Genomic DNA, 23,620 nt, shown 5'->3' on the forward strand with positions numbered 1-23,620 from the left:
GGTGTTTCCCAGTTTTTCCGGGCCCCCCCCCGCGTGTTTTATCACCCGTGTCCGAACGGCCCCGCAGCCGCCGCGCCCCAGCTCTGGGCTGGCGGTGGGTGCACGGCGGTCCCCGCCCTGCCAAAGCCACCCGCACCCCCGCTTCAGCCCTTGCAGCTGTGGGGGCTCCGTGCCTCGCTCCCCCACGGCCCCGACGAGGGTCCCGACGGCGCGGTGAGGGGCGGCTCCGCCGCGGGTGACATCTGTGCCCTCCCCTACACCTGCCTTGGCCCGGTCCCGGGCTCTCGGTGCGACGAGGAGGGAAATGAAGGATCGCTCCCCCCCCCCCCCCTCCCGCCGGGAGGACACGGCCCAGGAAGTACCGGCGGGTTTCCGTGGGGAAGGGCCGGAGGGGAGGGGGAGCCCCTCGGCAGGTGAATAGCCGAAAGGTGAGAGTTCCTAAGGACCAGGAGTAGGGCTGTCGCCAGGGCCGAGAATCGGTACCCTCCCCATATAGGGCTCTATACAGCCCTACCCCCCCACTCGGCCTTGGTTTTTTCCGTGGATCCCTGTCCTGGTGCCCATCCGCGATGGCCACGCGTGGGGCGGATGACCCCGGCCGCTTGCAGGTGCGCTGCCGCCTCCAACGGGGGGGACTTCAGCCACCCCCGCCCTAGGCTGGGAGGGGAGCGGGCGGCGGGCGGCGGACAGCTACCCCAAAAACTGTTCCCGTTCCCCAAAACGAAGCCCGCCTGGCGGGCGCTCCGCAGGGAGCCAGCCCAGCTGGGGGAGGAGGGGGGCTGCAAAACCCCTCTCCCTCCGGGGCTGCCCGGGGTCCCTGCCCCTCACCGCGCCGGCGGGCCCGGTCTGGGTGCGCGGCGGCAGAAAGGGGCTGGGGCTGTCACCTGGGGGCAGCCGTGGGGCGCCCCACGCGTGGAGTCGCCTCCCCGCGGGGGGCCGCGATGACGAGGCGCCGGCTGCGGGAAGAAGCGAAGGGGCCTGCTTGGTTGCGGGGGGCTTATTCCTCTCCTACCCACCCCGGCGGCGCGTTCACCTCACGTCCGAGGCGGCTTTCCCTGCCCACTCCGTCCCTGCCCGAAAGCCCCCGGCCGCCTCCGCGCCCGCGGAGCCCGGCCCCGCCGCTTCCCCCCCAGCACACCGACGCACGCCCACGCACGCCCAGCTGCGGACAGCCGATTCGCAGCTGCAGCCCTTGTTTCATGCCCTTCAAGCCACCGAGCTGCTCCCTTTTGTCCTGGCTGCGGATGACCCATTTCCTCCCTGTCCCCCCCTCGGCCCCGACCTCCGTCCCTCCCTCCCGTCCCTCCGCCCTCCGCCCGGCCGCACGCCCCGGGAGCCGCCGCGGGCCGCGTTCCGCCGCCGCCTCCCCGCGCCCGGCTGCTCGCAGCGGGGCCGGCGGCCCGGGGCGGAGGGGGTGGGGGGCGGACGGGGAACCGGCGCCTCGTCAGCGCCGTGTTTGTTTTCCTTTCCCCCCTGAACGCTAGATTAAGACGTGAAGATTACACTTTTATTGTGGCGGCCGAATAATACCACGAGTCAACACACACAGCAAACAAAAGTGCTTGTAGTACATGGCCAACCCCGCTGGGAACCGGGCTGCGGGCTGCTGCAAAAATCAAGCTCTTCAGTGCTAATTACAAATAAATGATGATGTGCTCACTAAGTAATTGATTTAATGAAGTTCCTATGAAACTATTAAAACCGGGTAGAGGTCAGGCTGGAGACGCCCCAGAGCGCCCATTGTGGGATGTTTAACTCCGCCAATCTCCTCGGAAAGACATCGGGGCTAATAGGTGAAGTCACAGCTGGTTCGGGCTGACTTTTGCAGCACCGGCGCTGGCCTCCCCAAACTCGCCCAGCGGCCCGCACCAAAGTTCGGGGAGGCGAGTCCCCTGGCACTCCCCCGGCCCACTGCTCCCACCCTCAACCCCCCCTCCCAGCATCCCCTCTCTGGGGGAGGGGGGGGCTGCTCGCCCCCGCCCCCCCCAGCCCGGAGCCCCCCGGCGTGGCGCGCCCCACCCCCCGTCCCCGGGCGCCCATCTCCATCCCGTCGGGGCTGCGCTGGGTACTCACTCGCTCGGCCCGGCCGCCTCGCTTGCACCTCAACCAGGCGCCTCCGCGGCTCTCCCCAGCCTAATTAAAGAGGGGGGAAGTGGAGCTCTGAACTTGTGTCTACCACTACAGGGCGGCTGTAATTCCACCACCACCCCCCCCGGCCCCCACACCCCCCCACCCCCCCTCACACTCACACACACACACTTCTTGAAGAAACTTAAGCTAGGATGCCAGGTAGGGTGCTTGGGAGATTTTGGCAAGGTGCCTGGAAGGGGATGTGTGCCCATTTTTTCCTTGAAGGGTTTTCTTGTTTGAAAGGCCATTTGGAGCGCTTTAGACAGGCTCGCCGTGTGAAAGGAGGAGGAAAGGGGCAACACAGACATAAAAAAAAAAAAAAAAAAAAAAAAGAAGAAAATCCGGCTATTGGGTTTCCCAACCCCACACTCGGCTCTCCCCTCCTCGCCCTTCGGGCTGGGCAGAGCGGAGGTGGCCCCCGCCCCACCCCCACCCCATTTAGGACGGCCCCTAACGCGATCCGAGTTCTGGGCGCACTTTGGGGGCAGTAGGTCCCCGCTGACCCCCGGAAGGAACCGAGGGCACCTGCCCGGGGACCCCCCTGCGCCCCCTTGCTTTTAGCACCTGGTGCCTTCGGCGGGTTGCAAACGAGTCGGGGGGGGAAAGTGGAGCCGCCCCCCAGTTTGCGCCCCCGCTGTTGGCATTTGCTGAGCGCGCAGGCGATGCCCCACCACGGGCACAGCCCCTCTCGGCCTCCAGCGCTTTCGGGGGGGGGGGGGGTGCTTCGGCAGCCGGGGCCGGGGCGTCCCCGTCCTCCCCGCGGCGGGGGGAGCAGCGAGACCCTAAATACGACAAGATGTATGCGGGGTGAGGTGCCCGCCGGTTTTTCCCACGGCTGCGTGTCGTCTCCGGGGCGCGGCTGCCGGGGGCTCTGCCCTGGCCGCCCCCCCGCCCGCACAGTCGGGGTGTCTCGCACGGGGCCGGGCGCGTTTGGGGGGGCAGCAGGTGCCTGCGTGCGGCCGGGGTACAGCCGGGAAGGTGCACGGCCACTCGCCACGGCTCCCCACGCAGCCACGCGTGGGCTCGCACACGGGGCGGCCACGGGACCTGAGGCGGCTGCTCCTGTTACGTTGCAGGATTTTGGGGAGGGCTGCGCTTTTTTTTTTTCCTTTTTTTTTTGTGGAAAACGATTAATTTGAAACAAATTAAGCTCGCCCGCCTCTTGTTTGGCAAACAGGCTGTTGGCAATGTGCAAACAAGCTTTCACCCCGGCGCGGTGCCCCCAGCCCGCTCCCTGCCGCCCGGCTCCAGCCCTGGCCGCCGCAGCCTCCCCCTGCCCCTGCCCCTGCCCCTGCCCCTGCCCCGCCGCCGTCCCCTCCGAGCCCTACAATACCGCTTGATTACTATCTCCCCGTTGCCCTTAATGCACGATCCGGGTTTCTCTTCAGCCTCGAAATAAGAAGTGACACATGCACCACTAAACCAACGTGTGGGGAAAGCTCGCGGTTGAGAGGGGCTATTGACGGGAGCGCTGCAAAGAGACAAAGCTGGGGGCTAGTGGAATCAGATGCAGCCCTTAATTAACACCATCTTAAATAGTCCAACAGGCACTGAAGACAAAGTTGAAGAAAGACTTTAAGGCTGAGTGCCCCTCGACAAGCTCTTTTTTTTTCCTCGTGTCATTCAATATTTAATGCACTGTGCTTGTAATGCTACTACTGGTGCTCCTTTCTCAGCAAGTACATTATTTTTTCACGGTGCCCATGGCCAGGGAAAACCCTTTAGGCAAAGAAAATCAAAATGTTTGTTGTTTTGGATGACTTATAACTCTTGTTTAACACAATCACTTTCAAGAAAGTATAACAGGCGCAGCCTCTAAAGCAAACAACGAAATCCTTGTGACAGAGTCGGACACAAAAAGCACATTGTGTTATGGACTATCCCTTTTCTCTCCTGCTAGATGGGTGCCTGTCTGAGGCTGAACACCACGATGCCATTTTACTTTTGAACTATTGTTTTTGAGTTATGCCATGTGGTCAAAAGGAGAAGAAGGGAGGTTGTTTCCAAGCTCATAAGACAAACGAGTTGCCTTTCACTGAACTACCCCAGAGCTCCTTTAAAACGAGGTTTAAATGTCACCTCCATGTTTTTAATGGACACAGGGCTTCAGGGGCGACCCTTCAAAGCGCCTTCGTAATAAACGACCCTTATTAAATATGTCTCTGCCTGGGAAAATCACTTGGCAGAGGAGAAAAAAGGGGGAGCGGGGGTGGGGGAAGGGGAGACACGGCTCAACCGAAGGAGCCCTGCCGCCCCCTGCTCCCGCCGGGGCCGGGCCGGAGCGGAGGAGCGGTCCCGCTGTGGGTGCCTGCTGCCGGGCGGGGCGGGGGGGCCGGAGGCGGGGGGATACACCCGCCTCCCTCCCCCCCTCGTCCCAAACCCCCTTTTCTCCCTCCGGCCCCCCCCCCCCCAAAAAAAAAATAAGAGGCTGAGTGAAAGGTTGGGGTGTTTTCCTCCTGACTTCTTTTTGTCCTTAGGAGAGCGGCGTCTGCGAGTCTGAGCTGGGAAGTTACTGATTTGCAGGCTGCATGTTAAGGCAGCCCATGTAAGTAATTTCTGCGGGCATCCCGGCAAAGGAGAACAAATCGTTGACAAAGGCGAGCCCTTTCAATTCAGCAGCGTCGTTAGGGAAACCAAAAAGTATTCTTCCTATAATAAGTTCCACTTCAAAGGATTTCTCATTCAACGGTGACTGCTTCGCACTTTTATTAAGTCCGGGCTTTTTCACTTGGCGGAATCATCTGTTTGGTTATTTTTCATCGTGTTTATTTTTCACCATTCACACAGTACTTGTATTAAATAAACAAAGAACAATCACTCTGCAAATAAAAGTGCCTAGGTGGGGAGGGAAAAAAAAAAAAAAGAAGGGGGCAGAGGAGGAGAAGAGCCGGAGATGGAGCTTCTTCCCCGCTTGTTTGTTTGTTTGTTTATCTGCTGAAGTTGGGGAGGGGGGGTCCTAAAAAAGAGGAGGGCAGGGGGGATTGGGAGCGAGGCCAAAAAATATGAGACGTTCTGATGAAGTGAAAATTGACTGCGCTAACACGGCATGAAACTAAAGGTCAATGCAACTGTATCTTAATAGAGTGTCTCGAATCGAGGTGGACTATTTTAAATGCAGCTTGCTTTTGCTGCGCTCATTGCCATAGCAATCCTAACGCTCCATGTTGATGTACCATAAAAGCAGTAGTTTGAATTTCAAAGAACCTGCCTTTGAACTTCTCCCTGCCTGATTAGGCACTTGCGTGGTGTGTGTGTGAATGCGGGAGCGTGGTTGTGTGTGCCGGCGGGACGCGGGACGCGGGGGGGAGCCGGGCAGCGCCCCGCCGGGGTTTGGTGTCCGGGCCAGGGGGGAGCGTGTGTGTCCGTGTGTGAGTGTGACTGTGTGTGCTAGCACACTCTCTGTCCCCTCCTGCTCTGCTCTACCTGAAAATATTGGGGGGGAGACGGGGGGGGGGGATTGCTGACAGTCTACCCTCCCCGGCGCTTCACAACTCCCTGGCGACATCTCTAGCAGCAGGAAACACGCAGGGGAAAACCCTGAAAATCCTTGCCTCTCCCCCACCACCCTCCGAAAAGTAAAGCAGCAGTCTGCCCCGGGCGGGAGCCCCCCCGCGCCCCGCACCCCCCACCTCCTGGCCGCAGCCCCGCGGCTCTCCGCCGGGAGCTCCCTCGCTTATCCAACGCCACCCCCACCCCCCCCGCAATGCCATTTCCCACACTCCCGAAATTTCTTAGCCCCTTCAAACTTCGCTACCGCCGCTCCAGCCTTTAAAGGGCCGAGCGCCAGCAATAGTGTGTGGCGAGATGTCTCCCAGCCCCGACTACAAAGGTAGATGATTTAAACAGTGTTTGCTAGGACCACGTTTCGCCTAGGAAAAGATGAAGTCTTTGATGATGGCCAACTCGGTGTCAATAAGTGGCTTTCTTTGAGCCATATTCAGATGGGAACGTCTTGCTTGCCAATTGCCATAGAAATCCTAACACACCATGAAGATTGTCCAAGCGCCAAGCCTTCCGTTCTGGGCTAAATTACTTTGAAGTGGGGCAGGACGTGCACTGGTCAATGTTAACTCTATAGGGCGGGCAGGGAACACTAGGAGAGGGAGGCTGGGGGGGGAAAGCAGAAAATAAGAAGGGGAAACTTGTTTTAGACACTCTATACAAGGTTCTGCTCATTGTCAGATATCTTTTATCTTTTATATTTCCCATGAATGATTCATGTCTCGGTGGCTTTGTGTTGCCCTCCTTTTCACAAGAAACTTCATTAGAGAGCTATAAGTTTTCCCATTGATTGGAGCCCTCATTTATGAGTGTTTTTCTGCTTCGTATGTTGGTTATTGTCATTCTGCTTGAAACAACTCTTTGCAACCTGTTTCACCTTTACCACATTTAACAAAACTGACTTAAAAAACACTCTAACCTTTTGGTGAAACTGTTCTTGACATTTTGACCAGTCATTTTCGAGTACTGGTAAATTGGGGGGGGGGGGGGGCGCGGGGGCGGGAATCATCCTGGGCTACTTTTTAAAATTTTATTTTACTAAAAATGAAAAAGAGAAAGAAAAAAGAAAATACTCCTGAAGGATGCTGACACACGACTCTGCCAGGAATTTTTCCCATCAGCGGGTTTCACTCACTTTTCCTCTCTTGAAACGAGAAACGTGTGTCCTCGCTCAGCTCCTGAAAACTTTTTTTCCCTCCCTTCATTCCAGTGATCTCCTGGCGTTACTTCTCGCCTGACCTGACTCTATTTCAGAATAATCTTCTGGCATACAGTTTTGCCACTATGTCTTCTACTGAAGAGTAGTGCTATTTGAGTCATTGGTATCTGCAAGAGGAGACAACCAGGAAGATGCGCCCCCCCCCCCGGCAGAAATATTAACATTTTAATTGATTTGATACTTTGATTAGCTGTCCTTCAGAGAGATGAAGAATGTGCCTGTAAATGCCTGACTTCTTTCTGTGTTTTATCTAGCCATCAGTTTCTCCACCTATGTATCTGTCCCTCTCTTTCCCCTGTGCATGGCAAGCCAACAGCAGAGCACCTAATTGCTCCATGATGAGAAAGCAAGGCCCCAATTCTGCCCCCCCCCCCTCCCCACGCCGTTAGCCCGGATGAGTCCCAGAGGCAAACACCCACGGGAGCAAAGCCCGCAGCCGGGGGGGGCAGGGACGGCTCGGCCCGCAGCATCCTCCCTCCGAGTAGCTGCAAACCCAAACGTACGCCCGAAGGAGAACCGGGTTTACTCACGTGTTTCGCCGGGAAAAGCCGGGGTATCTCAGAGCCGCCCCCAAATCTCCCGGCGCTCCTCCTGCCGCGCTGTGAGGCTATGGCTGTGTCTGAGCCTACCTACTGACCCTGCGGGGGTGGGGGTGCTTTGGTCTGTCTCTGCCCCTCGTCTGTCAGTAAGGCACATGCAATACATAGAAATAATATTTTTATTCATTTGCATGATAATTTTCTTTTGCTTTTAATGGGGTTTACAGAGATGAAAAAATTTAAATTAGTATTATTTTATTTAGGAGGTATCATGTGTCATAAAACTGATGGGCAAGTGTGTGGCCCTGCGTGTAGCAAGTACATAAAAATAGTGATATATCCCCCCGAGCCATAGTTTATAAACCCTGCCATGTAGTAATGTATAGTGCAATCTGTTGTTGAAAAAAATGCATAAATTAAAAAGTTCGTTTATAAATCAGCACCAAAATATCTCTAATAAGATTACATTACATAAATTATTCTTTAAAAAGTCCATACCTTACTTTATTATTTTCTATTTATTCAAATGGTCTTTGAAAAACGAATAAAAAGCAAATCGAGTGAACTTTAAAAAATTATTTTCTATTCAAGTTTTCTGTTTGTTTTTTAAGTAACACCTGCTTCTTTAGATCCAACACAACAATATGAAGACAACGTTTAAAGGCTTCCAGAGTGACAGCACCATGCACTGTACTAATAATATCTCTATGAACTATATATATATTATATCAGCACCAACACACCGCACGGAGGACAGGCAGAAGAGTCTGTTTCACATTACATCGTTCATTCAAGTAAGCTGAAAAATAGAATGTGGTTTGGTTTTTTTTACAAACCACAGCACATAAACAACAACCTATCACCAAAATTATAGAGAATTCTTGGTGTGCTCTGTACTCTTCCGGGGGGTGGGGAAAGAAAAAAAAGATGATGTCAGAAAATAAATTAATTCGACTGTACAGAATAATCGCGTTCACATACACGTTATTAACAATGACAAGACGACATCCACCATTCACGGCACACAAAACACATTTCCACAAGCCCTGGGGGAGGGGAGGGGAGGAGGCTGCCGCTTCTCCTCTCGGGTCTCTGAGGAGGAATTAGTGCTTTAGTTTATTGCGCCCTGCTACTGATGGACGACGATGGGCCGGGGTGTCGTGTGTGTGTGGGTGTTTGTGTCCCGGCCCACAGCCTCTGTGCCGCTGAAAGGGGGTGGGCGAGTGGGCACCCCGACCCCAGCCCGCTTCCCCACCCCGCCCCGTTCTTTCCCAGCAGCTCTGGTCCCCTCCTCCCAGGTGACTCTGCCCGGCCACCACAGAGGGATGGTGAAAAGCAGGAGTGCACGCAGGCACTGACTGGCCTGGGATAGGAAATAAACCTTTTAGATACATAAAATCTCCCCCACGTACCTCCTTGCCCCCTTCCCCTCTGGCGCTTGCCGGGCCTGGGGCCTGCTCCCCCTCCCCTCCAGCCACGAACTGGCTGCACACGGGCTGGAGGAGCAAGAGGCAAAGTCTTCCTCTGCGAGACGAACTTCAAAAAAACCCCAACAAAACAACCAGAGTATAATAATACCAACCCCAAGAAAAGAGAATTCGCTGTCAGTTTTTGTGTGGGTTTTTGTTTGGTTTTTTGTTTGGTTTGTTTTAGGAAAAACCAAAGGTATCACAGTATTGCAGTTGTCAAATAGCAGCGGGTTTCTTTTATTCTCTGGCTATGTTTTAGGAGCCATACGCATACAACCATGGAGGAGCGGCAAGGGAGTGCTGCATCTTTTGTCTTTCCTTCCCTAAATCGTTTTCTCATGGTTACAGCTAAGGGAGAAAAAAGAAGGCTGGAGAGAAAATGCTGGTGCAACCCAACGAGACACCACTCTCTTGGGAGAGACACCAACAATTACAAAGGAGCTGGATGGTCAAAGGGGCGGGAAAATGCATTTATTTCATTTTATTTTAAGGAATGTGTAACCTGTCCTCGACTGGCTGGAGCTCAGCAGGTGCTGCTTTACAGTCAGAGGCGGCTGAAAACCTGGGGCTTTACCCAGGCTGAAGAGGAGGCACTGGGGTGGCAGCTAAAGTATTTAAGAGCCACTCCAGGGAATGGCAGGTCTCTGCCAGCTCGCAGCCTTCCCCCAGCTCACTCGCTTGCCAAGAGCAGTACGGCATGGACGGGGTGGGAGCTGGGCATCCCCCTTGGCACTGTCCCTCCCTGCAAAGTGTGCGGCTTGGGTCGCTGAGATGGCCCAGCGTGGCGTTATTAATGCTTTTCCTTACCAAAAGAAAAAAAGAAAAAAAAAAAAAAAAGGTCCGAGTCCCTTTAATTAAATTAGTTACCGTACAAACACCATAGGGTTTCATACACGGAATAAATAGCGCGAGTCAAACCTGACGGCACTTCCAGGCCAGCCCCCCGTGCCAGGTGTCTGCCGCTGCAGCCTGGGCGAGCGCGGCGGGGCCTGGGCCGCCGGCAGCACGGCTCGGCTCGGCTCGGCTCGGCTCAGCACGGCACGGCACAGCTCGACACGGCACGTCTCTAGGGAGCCGTTCTGCCCCTCGACGTCCTGTGGGGCTCGTCCCCCTCGGAGGCCGGGGAGGTGTCGCGGCTGGAGGGGGTGCGGGGCGGGGGGGGCCCCCCCGGCCTGGCAGACGTACCACTCGCTGAGGTTGGTGACCGGCGGGGAGAGGGCGGCGGCGCGGCCGCGGGGCGGCTCGGCGGCCAGGTCGGCCTCGGGGGGCAGCGGGCCGTCGGGGGGGCCGGCCGCCGCGTAGCCCTGGGAGCCCAGCGGCGGGGAGGGCGGCGGGGACTTGCAGTGGATCTTCATGTGCTTCCGCAGGGAGCTGGGGTGGGTGTAGGACTTGTCGCAGCCGCGGATCTTGCAGTAGTAGGGCTTGTCGGAGGTGTGGACGTGGGAGTGCTTCTTGCGGTCGCTGCTGTTGGCGAACTTCCTCTCGCAACCGTCGAACTCGCACTTGAAGGGCTTCTCCCCTGCCGGGATACAGCAACGGCACCGTTACCGGCGGGCGGGGGCACGGCCCTGCCCGCCGCAGCCCCTCCGCGGTGCGGCCTGCGGGGGCGAGCAGCAGGGCAAAGTCCCCCCTTCCCTTCCTCTCCTCCCCGCTCCCATTCTTCCTCCCCCCTCACGACAGTCGTGACACGCCCGAGGCTTCCGACGTTTCCCCCGTTTCGCAAACAGCGCGATGCGGCTGGCAGCCCCGAGCCCGCAGCCCCGGGCTGGCGGCGGCAGGGCTCTGTTTGCCCTCTGCCGCGCTCCCCTCGCACACGAGAAACCTTCATTACCGCCCTAATGACCAAGCCCAAACAAAACCTCTCAATGCCTGTGCCTGCCAGGGCTGGCGTTTGCCGGCAGCCAGGCTCGCCTGGCACATCTCCTGCGTAATCCTTTCCCAATGGGGCACTATGCTGGGGGAATAATTAGCTTGGGGGAAATAAAAGTTAACACCTGTTTAAGTATCCCGATAGAAAGAGGGAGCACCCAGCAGCCCCGTACTGGGAACCTGCAGGCTGGGGGGACCAGCCCAGGCACTGGCGGTGACAGCAGCGAGCTGCTGTTACTGCAGCGGGTTACTTCGGGCTAATTTGGGACTAAAAATCTCCGGCCGATCTATTTTAAGAGCTTTACACGTTGCTTAACAGTTACGGGGTTTGTGAAAATTAGCCCGGGGCGCGTTTGCCTGGCGTAGCTTTCACACCCACCCACACCACCACCATCACCCTCCCGACTCCTGACATACCATACCCTGGGACATATATGTTCTGGTACATATCGCCGTGCCCCGGACCGACCCTTTCCCGTAGTTCCCGAATAAGGCTGAGCAAATGCCTACTGCTGAGAGACCGGGGCGCGGGGGGTGGTGGTGGAAAAAGAAGTGCCAGATCCCTGTGCTGCACGTACTGGAGCTTCTTACAGCAACTTTTTCTTTCCCTGCCATGCTACACGTGAGCCCGGCGCAGACAGACCTACACTGATAATATCACGACTATTGCGACTCGAGTTAAAAATGCTGTTGGTTTATGCATGGCTGATATATATTTTCAGATCTGTTCTGCTCTGAGCGCTCAGAAATAACAACCCAGCAGCTCTCTCGATGAACATTTTCTAATTTTCACCAGGCGATTTTTACTGCTCCTTCCGTTTGTAAAATCGTATCACGTTTAGCAAAATAATAATGGAAAAGAAAACTATTTTTTATTTTTTCAAACTAGCTATTTCTCGGCTGTTACTATAGAAATATGTGCCTCTGCATCCTGTTTACACGTCAACTTTTCCAATTTCAACCAGCTTACCTACCAGCGAAGTGGTAGCACTAGAAAGAGAAGGTTTATTCTTAAAGTTAAAAAAAAAAAAGCAAGAAAATTTATCCCGTGGGTTTTAAGGGGAATTTTCACGTGCACGGAAACCCCCGCACGCTCCCACTTCCACCAAGCTAAATCTCAAGTCACTTCGTTTGTTCAATTTTATTTTTTTTTTCCTGGAGAAACAAAGCAAATCTACCGGGGGGTTGGAGGGTGGGGAGGGTGGGGAGTTGGCCGGGTTATATCTGTATTACTCCAAGGATGCAGGCTCACAGGTCCTGCTGCCGGCAGTGGTCCGCAGAGCCCCAAGCGCAGCACTCCCGAGAGATGCTCCGACCCGCCGGCCCAAAATGTGTCCCCCCCCCCGTAGTGGCTTTAGGGAAGTACCTTTCCTTGTGAGCTCACGCATGGGCACCCTGCCGGGGGCTGTGCACCCCTCGGGGGGGAGTGGAGGAGAGGGGGAACCCCTCTTCCCTAGCCCCTCCAAGGAGTGCACACCCCCGGGTAGCTCCTCCTCGCCAGCCTCCGGATCGCGACGATCCAATTCCACCCAAATCCAGGAGCGGGGAAGGTCCCGGACTGTCCCTGGCACGCTGACGAGGGCGTCACGTCAGAGTTTAACCATTTGTAGGTGGTTTCAACCCAAGGAAGGTGGCGAGTTGCCGGGCGCCGTCCCTTGACTCCTCTCGGCAGCAGCAGTGCCGGCGGCGGCACGGAGGGGCTTTGGGGTCACTTTTTTTTGGGGGGGTGGGAATCCTCGGGGGAAGTCTGGCGATCCTGAGCACCGTCTCCGGCGAGGGGGCAGTGTTTGGGGGGGGGGGGGGGGTGTTGGGGTGGCACTCCCGTTCGGATGCACCAGGGTGGGGACAGCGATTTGTCCCCAAATGGGTCTTGGAGCTGCAGGGCATAGTGTGCAGCTCCCGGGGTGACGCTTTCGAGCAAAAAGGGGGGAAAAAATAATACAACAACCAAGCAAGCAAACGCCCTCCTGAATTACCGACATACTCTTCTGCCTGCAGGATTACCAGGTAACACGCAAAATCCCCTAATGATACGATCACACGTGTTATTATTTTCCCCCTCCCCCCAAAAATGCCCATAATAAACGAATAGTTTTGTAAATCTCTCCTGCTCCCAGGCTGAACGTGAGTTAATTAAAGCTGAGGCGGCAAAATTACAGTAATTATCTGATAGGGATGGGCAGAAGGTTTGGAGTCCCTCATCCACCCGAGGGCTGTGCGTGGGAAAGGAGTCACGTCCCTTTGCCACTCCCGAGCTGTCAGTCGAGGTGGGCTGTTTGCCCCCCACCCCCGAGGGCTGCTTTGTTGCAACGTCTCCTTCTAGGTGGAGATAGCCTTCATGCGTGGGGTCACCCGTGGGCACCCTCCCAGGGGATGCAGTAAGCCCTTGGCTGCAAGCTCCTCCAAGTCTCCTTTGCAAAGGGCCACGTCCACACAGGGCCTGGGGGCAATCCTCGGCCGCAGCTCTGAGCTGCAAACTGTGCCCGATACATAATTAGGTTATTCTGGGGGGCTCCTTTTCCCGCTGAATCCCTCTGCTCGTGTCGTCGTCCCCGCCCCCCATCCCCCTTCCCCCCCCCCGAAGCCTCCCCCGGACTCGCTTTTTCCTCCCCTGGAAGCTGGAATGGAGGAGCTGAGGAGCCCAGAAGGTCCGCGGTGAAGTTTTGTTTTCCAAATCAAGACAGATGGGGAAGGCTAGATAACAAAAACACGGGCCTCCAGCATTTAACTCATTCCGCCGGTGCCATTAACACAACAACAACCACCCCCAAAAATGTGTCAAACACACCCCACCACCACCCGGCAGGAGAAATCACCCCCCGCCCCCGACTCTGGGCGCAGAGAGCTGGGCATCCTCAGGTCTCCGTAGCTACATATGGGTTCATGCCTGACATATTCTGGAGATAAAAATCTATAATCCTTTCCGCCATGGGCCATTTGGTTTACATCGGAACAACACGTTGCACGGTCGACCGCTTTTCTCTTCCCGAGCAGCACACAATAAATCAAGAAAGCAATTACGGCAACTCCGCTTCCTTACGCGTCCCTCCGAGGAATAGTATTTGTCTATCACTATAAATCCCGCCGCTTCGTTCCTTTTCGGCAGAGTTTTTACCCAGCTCGAAATGCGTGTTTCGGGGGTGGCGAGGAAGGAGGAGGAAGGGAAAAAGGAAAAAGAAAAAAAATAGAGGAAAAAAAAAAAGCCTCAAAGGCTCAAACACACCCCGACCCCCTCCGGGAGCCCCGCCTGTCCCTCGGGGCATCCCCGGGGGTGCGGCTCCCTCCTCCCGCAGCTCTCGCTCCGTTGGGCCAGCGGGGGCGGCTTTGAAGTTTCCTCCTCAGAACCCCGGAGAGAGGGATGCGTCCTGCGGCAAGCGCCTTCCCCCCCGCCCTCCGCCCCGGCTCCGCGTCTCCGCCGCAGGCGGAAGCAGCCCGGGCAGTACCGGCAGCCTCGGGAGCGGGGTCAGTACCGGTAGCCAGCGGCGCCAAGGGCAGCCCCGGTAGCACTGGCAAGTCCTGGCTGTCCCGATAGCAGCGGCGGCGCCGGCAGCATCGGTAGCCCCGGCAGGGGGGCACACCCGGTAGCATCGGTAGTCCCGGGTAGTAGGTGCAACCCCGTAGCGGGGGAAGCCCCAGCAGCGCCGGTCGCAGGGGCATCCCCGGTAGCGGGTGGCAGCCCCCGGTTAGCTCCGGCAGTACCGGCAGCCCGAGCGCCGCCGCCGCCCGCAGCGCAGGGGAACTGCGCCCCACGAGCCCCCGCGGCCCCATCTCCGCCGGGCCGAGTGTCCCCCGCCAGTCTCCGGCCCCGGCGGCAGAACCGGCAAGAGAAAGCAGCAGAACCGCCGTCCTTCGGGGGGGGGGTGGGGGCGCCGCGCAGTTCTCCCTGGCTGCGGGGTGAGCCCCACCGGGGTGCCCCGGGCAGGGGGGCGGCGGCAGCTGGGGTGGGCGGCGGCAGCTGGGGCGGGGCGGGCGCTCGTTTCTCTCCTCGCTCCTCCGCCGGGGCTGCTGCTGATCGCTCCCCCGGCTCTGCGCTATCGTTACCCGGTGTATTTATCCGGTGGTGCCGGGATGTGGGGAGGGGGTGGGGAGGGAGTTGCCCAAGGTACGGGGTGGGGGACAGGACACGTGTGTGCAGGGCAGAGGGGCCGGGTGCGTGTGCGTGGCTGTGTGTGCGTGGCCCGTGTGCTGCCGAATTACTTATTCATGAAAAAGTCACATGTCCGGCGGTGCGTAGGAGAGGAGGAAAGAGGGGGGGAAAGAGGGAGGAAAAAAAAAAAAAGAAAGAAAAGAAAAAGAAAGAAGAAAATCCTCACGTGCGGCGGGGGAGGGGAGGGAGGGGGGGGGCACCCACCTGTATGAGTCCGTTGTGGATCTTGAGGTTTTCGGAGCGGGCGAAGACCTTCCCGCAGCCGGGGAGGGGCAGGGGAAGGGTTTCTTCCCGTGTGCACTCGGATGTGGTTGATGAGTTTGTATTTCGCTTTGAAGGGCTTGCCTTCCCGGGGACACTCTCCCAGTAGCCACGTGGCTGCTCTGCTCGGGCCCGCCGACGTGCTCCACGGTGACATGGATCACCAGCTCCTGCATCGTGCTGAAGTTTTTGGAGCAAGGCTTCCTACCGCCCGGTGGCGGAGGCGGAGGCGAGGAGGCGGCTCACCGGTCGATCCACTTGCAGATCAGCTCTTGCTGATGGGCTGCCGCATGTACCGCAGGAAGGCCCCGGCCGCCGCCGCCGCCGCCGCCCCGACGTGGGCATGGTGGTGATGGTGGTGATGGTGGTGGTGTGGATGGGGGTGGTGCGGGTGCCCGTGGCCGGCCGCCGCCGCCGCCAGGTTGAGGTTGACGGAGCCGTAGCCTTGCAGCGCCGAGGAGGAGGCGGCGGCGGCCCCGTAGTGCGCCTCGGCGCGCCCGTAGAGCTCCCCGGCGCCGGCCGCCAGCCCCAGGCGCATCTGCCCGTTGAGCGGCGGGTGGCGGCCGGCGGGCGCGCCCTGCTCGCCGGGCGGCGGCGGCGGGAAGGCGGCGTGCGCCCCGTCGGCCGTGCCGTAGTTGCCGGCGGACGAGATGAAGACGCCGTGGGGCGGCGGGTGCGGGAGGTGGGGGGAGCCGGCGGGCGGGTGCTGCTCGCCCAGCGCCCCGTGTACGGCGGCGGCGGCGGGCAGCTCCCGCCGCAGGAGGAAGTCCCGGCCCGCCGCCCCCCCCGACGGGTAGCCCGGGAGGGCGGCGGCGGGCGGCGCGTAGGCGGCGACGGTGGTGGCGGCGGCGGCGGTGGCGGCGGCGGCGGCGGTGGTGGCGGCGGGCGCGGCGAAGGCGGCGGCGGCGGCGGTGAGCGCCTCGGCGTGAGCTTGAGGGCGGCGGGCTGCGCCATGTGCTCGGGTCCGAGCGGCGTGAGGGCGCCGCCGGGGTCGCCGCCCGCGTCCCCGGGGTGGAGGTGGGCCCCGTGGTGGGGGTGGACGTGGTGGTTCCCCAGCCCGGGAAGCCTGTCATGTTCTGGTGAGGATGGGCTGAGCCGCTGCCAAATCCGCTAATCTCAGTGTCGGGTTCCTCTTGCTCAAAGGGGGCTCCATAACGACACAGCCAAGCCCATCTACGCTCGCTGTTGTTATTTTTTTCCCTCTACCCGCCTTCAAAAACATGTATATATTAAGCGGCTCTTTAACTTCTTTTGTCTGCGCTCCTAACTCCGCGCATCCCCGGCCCCGCTCTGGCCGCCCGCGATTGGCAGAGCCCTCACCACACTTCAGCGGCGCGGTGGGAAATACGGCTCGGACACGGCACCGGAGGGATTGGACAGATCCCGATGATTGGCAGCGGCTGGGGCCGCGCGATTGGCTCCCTTTCAGGCCGCCGGCGCAGCGGGGATCCGCCCCCGCCGCCCCCCCCCCCCCACTTTCCCCCGCACCGCCCTCCGAAGTTGCACTTGCAAAACTTCGCGCGGGGCCCGACGGGGCGCACGGGCCCCCCCCGGGCCGGCAGCGGCCGGCAGCTGCCGCCCCCCCAGCGCTAGACGGGGCGCCCGGCTCGGAGGCGCTACGCCACAGTGTTTACGTTTGCGGGGCCGCGGGATTTCTCTCCTCGCCTCCGAGCAGCCCACGCGCGGCGCCGCTGCCGGGCTGTGCGCTCGGTTTCCTTCCTTTCTCTCTTATCTTCTTTTGTTTTTTTTTTTCTTTCTTTTCCTTCCGAGGTCCATCATTCATTCGTCGGTGAGGCGGGAAAGCGCGCCCTGATGCAACGCGCCCTGCCCCACACCCACGCGAGGCCCAGGCTGTGTGTACTCACGCCCGAGGCCGGCGGCTGAAGGCGACACTAGGGGAAGGCAGCCAACGTTTTCCTGAAAAGAAGGCGGCGGCGTAGGGAGGGTTGGGATTCCTTTCCTTTAGAAAATAAATGTGTAAGCAGCCGGGGTGGGGAGAGCAGCACATGTTAAGAAGTTTTGAGAGCCTGCGCTCGCCGCACCCCTGGGGGCTTCCTCCTCCCGAGGTGCCCCCAGACCCTTCCCGGGGCGCCCCGTCCAGAAAGCTACACGCCCCCACCCCTTCGGGGGGGCCGCCAGCATCCTCTAACTCAGCCCTAATTCAGGAACGGTAAACGAGGGATGGAATCGCCGCGGTTACACCGCCCCGGAGCATCAACGCTCCCCGACGCTTTGGGATGCCGGGGAGGGAGGGGGGCGGTGGGCTGGGAAACGGGGAGGTCTCCGGCTGGGAGGTGTCTGCCAGGAGCTGCTGCCCTCGACGAAAAAGCAGGAAAAGTGGGGGCTCTTCTAAAAAGAGGACAGAGGTGGGGGACGGGCGGGGGCAGCGATGGGACCGCCCCCGGGGTGCGAGCTGTGCTGATCCTCGAAAGTGAAGCGCTTCGTGGAGCGCCAAAACTGCCCCTTCCGCACAAAGGAGGATGTTGCCGTTTGGGGGTGCCCGAAAAGGCAGGGCCGGGGGTTTCCCTGCCAAGCAAAAAGGCGTGGGGGGAAGAGGCACTGCCATGACTTTTCTCTGGGACTGCGGGAGCAGAGGCGGCTTTTATTGATATGTCATCTGCTTTCCTTAGGCTGCTGGTACTCCTGGGAACGCCCGGCGCTCCCGTGCTCCTTGGAAAGCGCAGGCAGGCTGCCTGCCCTTCCCTGCCTGCCGGGCAGCGAGGGACGCTCTCCGCCACGCCAGGAGAGGAAATGGGGCGGGGGATGCCAGCGGACCCCCCGCACACACCTCCCGGCCCTCCCCGGCCCACCCTAATCCCCCTTTGGCCAAGCCACATATGCTCGTCCCCGCCGCCGCCCTTCACCGAGCCATGTCCAAGGAAGCCCCGTGCCGGCCCGGCATTTCCTGGGCCAGGCTCCAGCCCTCCCCCCTGCCCCCCGCCGCTACTCACGTGGGGAAAACTCGCAGGATTTGGCCCACAGCTGCCAAAAGCGGGGCAGTGGGCCTGTAGCGCAGGAGCCGGCCCCGCGGGGAACCCCCGGCTTCCTCCCCGCCAAGGGGGAGCGAGACCCGCCGGTGTCCGTCCCCCCCCCACCCCACTACCACCTCCTGGAGCCGAACCGATGCTCCCCGCTCGCCGGGCCCCGTGGTGGGGTTTTCGGTGATGCTGCAAGGCAAGGAACGAGAATAAATAATCCCGGGGTTTTAAAAGGGGCTGCTCGATGGTTTTATGCACAGTAAAAACTTCTCCTCGCAAACTAGCCGTACGTCTATACGGGTATTATATACGATATTTTGTTACGTGCATCCAAACCAGTTTGCCCCCTCCTCGCTCCCAAATTCTGGCCCCGTTGCTGACCGAGTGTCCCGAGATGTAACGGTCTGATGGAGGATGCTGTGGAGGGTGATGAACAGTATCGCGGACTCGGCAGTACCTTGCGGCAGCCCCTCTTCATCCCGCTCTTGTTAAACGCAGCGTGATAGTATCTGTCATCGATTAATATGTCTTAATTCAAATATATCCCCCGATCAATTCTTTTTATGAGGGGCTATAAAACAAAGAAAATATTTTATAGCTGGGTAAGTAGGGCAGCTGACCTGCGACTGTGGGGAGGGCGGGTGGTTTCCGAGACCTCACGTGGAAATTCGCCCATTTTTCGGACTCGCTGCACATGCCGGGAAGGAAGCAAAGGTGCCCGCCCGGGCCGGGACAATTTTGGACAGTTGCCAGCTCCAATGGGGCCGTGAAGAACTTTAAGCCCATAACTCACCGACCCCAGCCCAGGCCCAGGCTGCCACAGTGCTGGGGGGCTGGCTGCACTGGAGGGAGGCGGGCGGTGTCCCCCCCCAACCCGACGGCAGCGCCCGTCGGGGGTCGGCCCCTTATGCCCCGCTCCCGCGGCGGAGCGGCTGCAGGGACCTCCCTCCGCGGTGTCCGCTCGCCGGCAAACCCGCCAAGGAGGACACAGGGGGAGGCTGCGGAGGCGGGGGTGGAAGCCGGAAGCCCTCAAATATATTTCTCAAGGTTCCTCCCGTAAAACGAGTCGGGCTATCGGCTTTAGGTGTTAAGCTGTAAAATGCGCTGTAAGCGCATTATGTAAATGTATGCTAATGATCATGAACACCATTTACAAACAATCGTCTTAATGCACGTCTTATTGATAGTTAGGGAGCGGGGAGCAATATTTTACAACGTCTAAAACATTCTTCTGGGGATCCATTAGCAAGTGAGCGCGACTGCCGCTTTCCTCGGCAAGACCTCCAAATCTCCCCGAATCTGCCAAAATAGCTTACCACCCGACCGACCCGGCGCGGGTGGCTTTCTTCGCTCGTGGAGCTGCCTTGTGGAGGAGGGGGAGCCTGTGCCGCGGTTCCTACCGCGAGCATGCGTGACCAGCGATGGATTCGGCCAGGAGCAGGGGGGAGCACCCCGAGTCACAGCCAACACTGGCGGGGAGTAACCCCGGTACCCCCCTAAGCGTCCGTCGGGGGATAGACGGAGGCGCCAGGACCCCGGGTGGGGAAGGGGTGTGTCATGGCTGCCCACGGGCACGGAAGGGGTGATTTGGCAGCGAGACTCCTGGCTCCTCCTTTCTGGAGGGGATCTGGGGACGGATATTTTACGCCCTTATTAAAATAAACTCTCCTGCGCCCCTAAAAAGCCGGTTCTCGTCGCCCATGGCACCCAAGCGGGAGCCTGAGGGCTGGGACACGGCCCCGAGGACGGTGCCGGCATCGTGCCTGCCATCGGGGCTGCCGCGGCCGTCGGGGCTGCCGGGGCTGGGCCCCGTCGCACGTTTGCGGGCTGGGGGACTTACGGGCAAAAGTTTCGGAGCCTGCCGTTTCCAGTGCGCCCTCTTCGCCAGGGAAAAAAGTGGATCAGACCATCCCCGCACATCCCCTTCGGCTCTATTTGCTCAAATAGGGACAAAATAAGAACAAAAAATTTACATCCTTCAATCCCTCTTCTCTGGTGTATAAATATATATGTAGATGTTTATGCATACAGAGAGAGAAAGAGATACAGTTTGGCCTCAGCAAAACCAGGCCAATTTTGCTCTGCGCTCTCTCTCTCCCCCCTTCCCCTCTCCCTGTAGCTAAACGTCACCGTTGGAAGAAGCTGTTGAGATAAATCAAATAGTGACACTTTGACGGCTTTACTTGTATAAGCAATATGGTTACCATATGGCATTGTTATTTATGAATGACAGCATAAATTGTATTACAAAGTCCATCGCGCTTTATTGGGAGGCTTCTCCCCTGCCTCTAACGTTTATACGGGCATCTCCAGACGGAAAAAGGTGCATCTAATAAAACTCGGCGGTGCTGCGGCAGACCCCGTTTTGGGGGCGTTGCGCCGGGGCTGTGCCGGCTGCGGAGCGAAGCGCGCAGCGGGGCTGGGCGCGGGGCGCGCAAAGTACGCGGCGTTGCGCGTCCCTCGGCCGCAGCTGGGCAGGGCAAAGCCACCGGCTGCCGCTCGGCCGAGGTCCCCATCCTGGAAACCGCCGCCACGCTGCTCCCCGCCTCACGGCATCGCCACCGAGAGCTGGGTTTTATACGGCATCTTTTTTATATTTACATATATATATAAGTGCAACTGAGAGAACAATAAATATTAATGGTATGAAAGCGAGGTGCTCCTTCCTGCTGCCCCCGCCCTGCCTAGCAGTATGGTGGGGGTTTTTTGTGTGCTGTGTTTTTTTTTTTTTTTTTTAAAGCATTTAAAAGTTACAGCTTTGGCTGAGATTTTCATTATTTCCCCTTTTTCTTTACATTACTCTGCGGTCTTGAGTTAGACAAAGAACTTTTGTCCCGAAGTGTGTTTTACAGAGGGAGGCTACAGCACAACACATGTGGTCTTCACGGGTCATAGGTCGAACGGCCTAGAAGTGGCTCGGATCGGCACCATCAAAGGTAACCTGCAACTTAATATCCTGTTGATGAGCTTGTTGAATTTATGAGTGTCTGTGATACAGACAACGGTGCAAGTGATTCCGCTCAATTGGCCTCTTCTTCCCAGGGTACGGGCCGGCCACACGCCCCCTCCCCACCCCGCACCTCGTCCCGTTGCTCCGGGGAGAAGCAAAGGTTGACTTTTGGGGGAAAGACCCCCTCTTTCTGCCTGGCCGGCCCTCTCGCCTCTCTTTCCCCGGCGAGGCTGCCTCCAGCCGCATCCCCCCGCGGGCAGAGCCCCCGGCCCCGCCGCAGCCTGCGCCCCCGCCACCGAACCCCCGGCTGCCCCGAGCGGGGAAGGGGGGGGGGAAGGCGCGGAGCACCCTCCCCATCGCCCCCGGTCCGGGGCCGGTGGCACCTCCCGGGGAAAGGGGCTCGAAGGCGAGGGCGGTATACGCAGCCCAGGGGAAGTGAGAAATTGCTCTCCCTAGCCCCTACACCCCCCAACCCCCTCCCCAGCCCCGCTCCCTCCGCATCAGCAGCCGGCAAGAATAAGAGCAGAGCAGTTTTAAAGAAAATTTCGGAACACTTACGAGGAGGGGAACGCTTTCCCGGGAAGGCTGACTTTGCTCTGCAGGTCTGGCACCTCCAGAAACCTGTTGAAAAACTTCTTTCAATAAACCAGTTTAGCACTGACTCTGGGGTGACCGCTTGCCTCCGTCTCTCGAAAGCCCCCGCAAGCCGGAGGCTGCGTGTCTGGCGGTGGCCCGGCGAGTGAGTGCGGGGCTGGCTACTGGCGCCTCTGCCCTCCCCCCCCGCCCCCCCCCCCCCCCCCCGTTACCCTGTGACATGGGGGAAAGGGGTTTTGCGGTTCGGAGGGAAATAAAGCACTTCTTAGGAGGGACGGCGACATGACTTTGAACTTGGATCAGCTCCTCTGTTTCCTGCAGAGAGAGCAGGGCTGCAGCCCTGAAAGAATAGCAGAGCGCGGCCAGCCCGCGGGGGCTCCGGCTGGAATTCACCGCGTCCCCCCCAAAGCGCCCCGGTGCCGGCGCCGCTGAGCGGGCAGAGAGCGGGCGGGAGGCGAGGGGGCAGGGAAAGAAGGAAAGGAATGGAAAAAGGGAGAAAGGAAGAAAGAAAGAGAAGGAAGGAGTAAGAAAGAAAGGAAAAGAAAAAAAGGGAAGGAGGGGAGGAGGGAAAACAGGAGGGAGGGAGGAAAGAAGGAAAGAAGGAAGGAAGGAGACAGAAAGGAGAAAGGAGAAAAAAGAGAAAATAAGATAAAAGAGAAAAGGATGAAAAGGTAAGGAAGGGGAAGAAAGAAAAAGAAAAAGAGAGAGAGAGATTGAGAAAGAGAGAAAGAAAAAGAAGAATGAGGGAGAACTCCAGAAGGTAGGTATTTGTATGAACGGTCACCTTTTTTTCCTTTCTTTTTTTTTTTTTTTTTTTTTAAACAGTATTTATAGCTGGGAATTTTCCTAGACATTTTGGTTCTTTTTCAAATCTCAGATGTAGAAACTTCTTATAATTTTTGAGGGGGGGGGCGCGGTGTTAAATAATAATAAAAATAAGTGTATTCAGGGTCTGGTTGTCCGCACGATTTTTTCACTACTCGGGAAGCGACGATGCAGGAGACCAAGCTTTCCTCTCCAACTTGGGCTCTCGAAATCCCCAGCAGCGGTGGAGGACACTTCTCAGACCTCCGCCTCGGAAACCTTTCAGAGAAGGAAAACAGAATTTGTTCGCGGTCTGTCCCTGAAGCCTGGGGGGTCAGGACAAGGACAGCATATGCTCCAAGCTGCAGCCTGGGAAGGCAGTATCTGGGGAGCAGACACTCCTGCCTGCAAAGACAGGACCGAGTGACGGCGTGGTGAGGAGAGAAGGCTGGTGGCATCAGAGGTGTAGCTCTGCATTAATATTCAGTTATTCTTCTAATGCCCACTTCGGATTAGAAGGAATCCCTTCTTCCCAAATCAAATCCTCGCCTTGTTCAAAAAGTAATGTCCGGTACTGACACATTTCAGCCACTTTCGGATCGGACAGGCTTGGAAATATTTTAACTATTTAGTGGCAGCGATGGGAAAAACCTTATTTCGACAACCCTAGCTGGTGGGCAGTGTTACCTTTCCTCCCTCCCTCCCTCCCTCCCTCCCTTCCTTCCTTCCTTCCTTCCGCCTATCTATCTGTCTGTCTATTTGTCCATCTATCTCTTGCTGTAAAAGCCGTGCTCGGGCGCTGGGTCCAGGTTTGAGCATGTCTGCGCCTGATGCGGGATTTAATGCCGTGATAAATCACAGGAGGAATGTCGCAGGGAGAATTTCGAAAAGCCCCCCACAAGCACACATCCCCCTGTATTTTGGCTTGCCTCTCCGCCACGCACAGAGCCGACGCAGATCGAGACGCAAGGTTAAGTGCAGGACGCTTAATACGACAAATGTTCTGTCGGGTTTTAATTTTTACAAAGCCTTATTTATTGGTGAGCTGCTGGCCCCGAGATGATTATTTTTCAGCCACTACAAAACAAACCAAAGCAGGGGCCAGACATGTATTTACTGGAGGGGGAGGGGAAGGGGACTTGTTTGCTCTGTGTGTGCG

The 23,620-nt window shown here is 58.1% G+C and overlaps 1 protein-coding gene across 1 annotated transcript; it reads right to left on the reverse strand.

Moving 5' to 3' along the window:
• Positions 1-7,828: 7,828 nt before the first annotated feature.
• Positions 7,829-16,424, reverse strand: ZIC5 (Zic family member 5). Its single transcript, XM_037378545.1, is given in 9 exon segments — positions 7,829-10,377; positions 15,079-15,093; positions 15,096-15,154; positions 15,156-15,245; positions 15,247-15,412; positions 15,415-15,955; positions 15,958-16,170; positions 16,173-16,225; positions 16,228-16,424. Coding segments are annotated over 9 exon segments (1,899 nt in total). The 5' UTR covers positions 16,358-16,424; the 3' UTR covers positions 7,829-9,745.
• Between the last annotated feature and the right edge of the window lie 7,196 nt (positions 16,425-23,620).

This window comes from Falco rusticolus, chromosome 2, assembly GCF_015220075.1.
Source record: "Falco rusticolus isolate bFalRus1 chromosome 2, bFalRus1.pri, whole genome shotgun sequence".
In the NCBI taxonomy this organism is placed as follows: Eukaryota; Metazoa; Chordata; class Aves; order Falconiformes; family Falconidae; genus Falco; species Falco rusticolus.